Source organism: Chinchilla lanigera, unplaced genomic scaffold (assembly GCF_000276665.1).
Source record: "Chinchilla lanigera isolate Chin_1 unplaced genomic scaffold, ChiLan1.0 scaffold00249, whole genome shotgun sequence".
Lineage (NCBI taxonomy): Eukaryota > Metazoa > Chordata > Mammalia > Rodentia > Chinchillidae > Chinchilla > Chinchilla lanigera.
The window spans coordinates 55638-60072 of NW_004955650.1; the positions used below are offsets into that span (position 1 = coordinate 55638).

The 4435-nt window shown below is 62.4% G+C and overlaps 1 protein-coding gene across 1 annotated transcript in view; it reads right to left on the reverse strand.

Annotated features, from left to right (window-relative positions):
• Positions 1-199: 199 nt before the first annotated feature.
• The window catches only part of LOC102011167 (glycosyltransferase-like protein LARGE1), a gene marked incomplete at both ends in the record, with an annotated part of 50859 nt that continues 46623 nt past the window's right edge, over positions 200-4435 (reverse strand). The window contains 1 exon segment of the mRNA XM_005415053.2: positions 200-346. Within this exon segment, the coding sequence (XP_005415110.2) occupies positions 200-346 (147 nt within the window).

A 4435-nucleotide genomic window follows, 5' to 3' on the forward strand; every position in this document is an offset into this window, starting at 1 on the left:
GAGCCCCACACCCCTGCTTCCTGTGGGCACCACTCCACCAGGCTGGACGGGGAGGGGCCCAAGCTCAGCTGGGGTGAGCGGCATTTCCCAGGATTCACAATGGACTGTGGGAGCCACTGACCTCGAGGCCACCAAACTGACGTTGGGTTCCCGGGACAGGGGTCCTTCATGCCTCGGGGGACAGCGGTGGGCCACTCACCTGAATGTGAAGAGGGTCCCCATGTCCAGCATCGTCAGCAGCTCCGCCTTGGACTTGGGGAAGGAAAGCCGGTAGCGCAGCGTCTCGAACGCAGGGACGATCATCGCCTTCTTGGTGTTGGCGAGGTCCAGCTGGACGACAGACTTCCTGGAAAGACAGGCAGCAGGGTGGGCCCGATGCCTGCTGAGCCTCCTCCCTTGGGCAGGTGGTGGCTGGCCCACCTACAGCCCACCAGACACTGCGCAGGGAGCCCAGCCCTCTGGGCACTGGACGCCGGGGTGGGGCGGCTGCTCTGTGTGCCAACGGAGGTCCCGGGGGACTTCCTGCAACTCCCTCTGCACTGCTGGCCACAGGGCAGCATGGGGACAGTGCGGACCAGCGTCCCAGCCCCCAACTCCTCAGCCCCTGCAACGGCCTGGGCCCTGCACCTGGAGGCACGGGGGCATGCCCTGGAGTGAGCGGCTGTGAGCACCGTGACCTGACACCTCGAGCACGCGTGGCATGAGATGGGCACATGGGGACAAACAGAAGCGACTGCACCATATGGGAGTGGTGGGCACTGGAGGGCATCTGAACGCTGAGGGGAAGCAACTTCACTGCTCACAGGAGGACCACTATTCTAGTGCCACATCATTCGACAGCATTTGAGCACTGCATGGCAGGGACCAGGTCGGAGCCTGGGCAAGATGATGCCAGCAAGGCTGGTGTCCACGGTGAAGCCTCGGAATCTCGCCTCTAGTTCACACTTTTCATTAGCCCTGAGTTGGCCGTGTGCCGAGTGACGTCCGGCTGTGTGTCCTGCCTCGGGGTGGGGGGTGGGTGAGGGCTGACCGCAGACGGCGCGTGGAGCTATGCTCAGCGTGAGTGAGTCAGCCCGGCCCCCGCGCCGTCTGTCTGACGGGAGGGATGCCGAGGCCCCTGCTCCAGGCCGGCACCCAGAGTCAGCCTCTTCCTGTCAGCTGTGTCTTCTCCACTGCTCGTACGATGGAGTCGGGACAGGGAGGTCTAAGAAGCCCTGCAACCCGGGGTGTCGGGGAAGCCGTCCCAGACGGTGTGCCCGCTCCTCAGTCCACGGTCCCTGAGCACCTACTACATGCCGGGCTCTCAGACAGGGCGGCAGTGTCTGCTGGGTGGTGCCTACGTCTTGCTCTAAATGTCTCCATATGCTGAACGCCCACGGGGCCCAAGACTGGTCTGCAGCTGATTATTTTAAGAAGTGAGTGCTGTGGAAATACAGTGGGAGGCGGCGAGGGCTGAGCCACGAAGGGACTGGCAACACACACACACAGACAGCAGACACGCACGGTTCAGGGGCTCTGAGCACTCCCGCGGAGCTCACTGGCTCAGCCTCACACCCCGCCGAAATCACTGTCGCTACTCCAGGAGCCCCTTCTCCGGACGCCCTGCTCAGAAGTGCTTCCTCTTCCTCTGGGCCGGGCAGGGGCCCGCGCCCAGCACTCGGCCTGCCCTGTCTGTCTAGGGAGGTGTCTGACCACACCAAGCAAGGCCGTTCCTCACCCTTGGAAATCTGCACAGATGAAGACACAGGACTTAGCCACACCTGCAGCGCTCCCCGACTTCCTGACTTCCACTTGGGGGGCTGGAGTTGCACGGGTTTCCCAAAGTGACTCTGACTCCCCAGCCCTCCCCAGGGACATGAGCGTCTGTGGGCGTGGGTGTCCGTGGGGTCCTGGCGTCGAGCCCCTGAGGCCTGGTGCCTTCCCTCGTGAAGGGATGACCTCATCTCTCAAGCAGAGACTCGCAGGGGCGAGGCACGGTCAGGTGAGAACTGGGGCTGTCACTGGCCCTGCGGCATGGAGGTCGAGGGGGCCCCTCTGTGGCCACAGGCGCCTGGACAGCACCGGAAGCCCCCAAGCCTGCAAGAATAGACTAGTCACAGGGGGCAGGGCTGGATCGGTGAGGGACAGTCTGTCCCTGCTCCCGTGCTGGGTGGGGAGAGGCCAGGAGCAGGGACCAGCGTGCGGCCCGTGTCCGCAGCGGAACGCTCGCCCGTTGCAGTGCCTTTCTAACGCTCCCAGGCATTTCATCTTGGCGACTGCAAGTTGGGGAATGAGCTTCTGTGGTCTGCAGGGCTGGCTGTGTGCACGGGCTTCGTCAGCATCCACCAGGGAGCTCTGCCAGCAGGAGTTAACGGGTCGGGAGAGGGTGTTCTAGGAATCTGCAAAGCTCTGACGCAAGAGCACACCAGCATGCAGGAACACTGGGTCCCTTACAGCACGCCTGGTCTGCTGTACGTGATCAGTAAGTGGTGCTAAGTGCTCAGGGTACTCAGCATCAAGCACTTCCTATGCACTGCTTCTTGGGTCACTGCCCCTCGTGACTCTGAGCCACTGTGCACAGCACTGGGCAGGCCAGTGCCGCTCTGGGAAGGTTGGCACTGAGGGCTCCTACAGAGCCAGCAGCGTTCACCATGTCCCCAGATCACGGTGCGGACAGCACGGAACCCGCACCGGCCCAGCAGGCTCGGGGAAGCTCCGGGTCTGGGGCTCAAGGGTGCTAGTGGGCTGACCCGCGTCTGCTTCGGCCTGTGCAATGGCCGTGACCAGCACAGCGGTGGGTGACAGTGTGACAAGGCAGCGCACACTGGTGTGTGCACCCCTCCCGGGGCCTCTCTGCAGCGAGAGTGAAAGTTAGACGGTCCCTGCAGTGACCCCGCTGTGCTCAGGTGCCAGGCGGCGGGGCTGGCAGAGCCCCAACGCTGAGTGCTCTGATGGCCCGGCAGGGCACCTGCCATCCTCCTTCGGGAGGACACTACCAGCCCCTCGCTAAGGTGAGAGGCCGGAGGTGGGAGCTCAGGAGAGGAGCAGGCTCGCCAAGTCCCGTGCCCCGTGTGTCGGGACCCTGTGTCCAGAGGCAAGTCTGTGCCCCCGCGCCCTCCCCAGAGCTGCGCCGACGTCTCTGAGAACAGCGGGGCTGGTGCACACCGCACACCCCTTCTTTAGGAGACGCAGGAGGAGGCCGTGAGATTCCAGTGAAACTCTGCTGCTAGGTCCACGCCTCAAGCTGGCGTCACCATTTTCCAATTGAACCGTTTGTGCTGTGATGTTAGGCGGCTGCTAAGCAACTGTTCTGAAGGCTGGATGCTGAATGTTTTTGGAAACCAAGGAGGACCTCAAGAAGGATGAGCGTTTGGGGTGAAATCAGAAAGTTTTGGGAACCCTGAGGGACCTGGCCCCTTCCGTGGGGTAAGCAGGCTGTGTATACCTTGTGCTCTGACTACTACCTAACCTGCCTGGGCCTCGGTGTGGTGCCCTGTAGAAACTGCCCACCACACAGGGAAGTGTTAGGGGAGGAGGGGATGGGCAGTAGTGGGGCTGGACACACACAAGGGCTCCCTACGGGTAATTGCCATTGTCTTCATCAGTAGTATTCGGACAGTGCTCGGCCACAGCTTCCGGTCAGTGTCAGTGCTGGGGGGCACTGTCCTCGCAGGGCTTCGCAGTTACCTCAGTAAACAGCGTCCCTCACCCCACCCAGCCGGAGCCACAGCGCTGGTCAGAGGCATGCACACTTGTGATGTGCAGGCTGGAAATGAGCCCTGACTCAGGGGCACAGTTCTCTGGAGGCCCACGGCAGGGCCGCACCGCTGTCCACGGGTGGGGAGGGCCGGGCACGGACAGGGCTTCTGACGTAGCCGTAGTCCTGTCTGGCTTCGGGAAGGGCCGGGGTCAAAGGTCACAGCACACAGTGGCAGGTGTCAGGCCGGGGCAGGAGGGGGCCTGGCAGGCTCAGGAGCGCTAGAAACCTAGTTTTGATGATTGGCTAATATTTAAAAAATAACTTATGGGAAAATCCAGATTGCCAGTGTTTTGCATGTTCTGTAGACCTAAGACACCGAGTCCTGCCAGCACTGGAAGTGCGCAGTGCGAGGCGGCGGGTGCTCCGAGGTGGCACCGTGGTCCAGCTGGAGGGCACCTTAGGTGGGGTCTGCAGAGGGTGAGATGGCCCTTGGGGAGGGACATTCAGGCTAGAATGGTTAACAGTGCAGATTGAGACTGTAGCCCTCATAGCCCAGGGGTCCCTCTTTCCCAGGAGAAAACTGAGGTCACCGGGCGTAAGTGGTCGGGCAGCATCTAAAGGGGTGCTGTGCTCTTTACCGTGTGTTATCTCTGCGGCCGTAGGCGGTGGTTTGCGCATCTTACCCCACTGGGCCCACACACCCAGCCCCCACGGCAGCTGGAGCCGGGGGACAACGGGACATATATCGAAGCTACC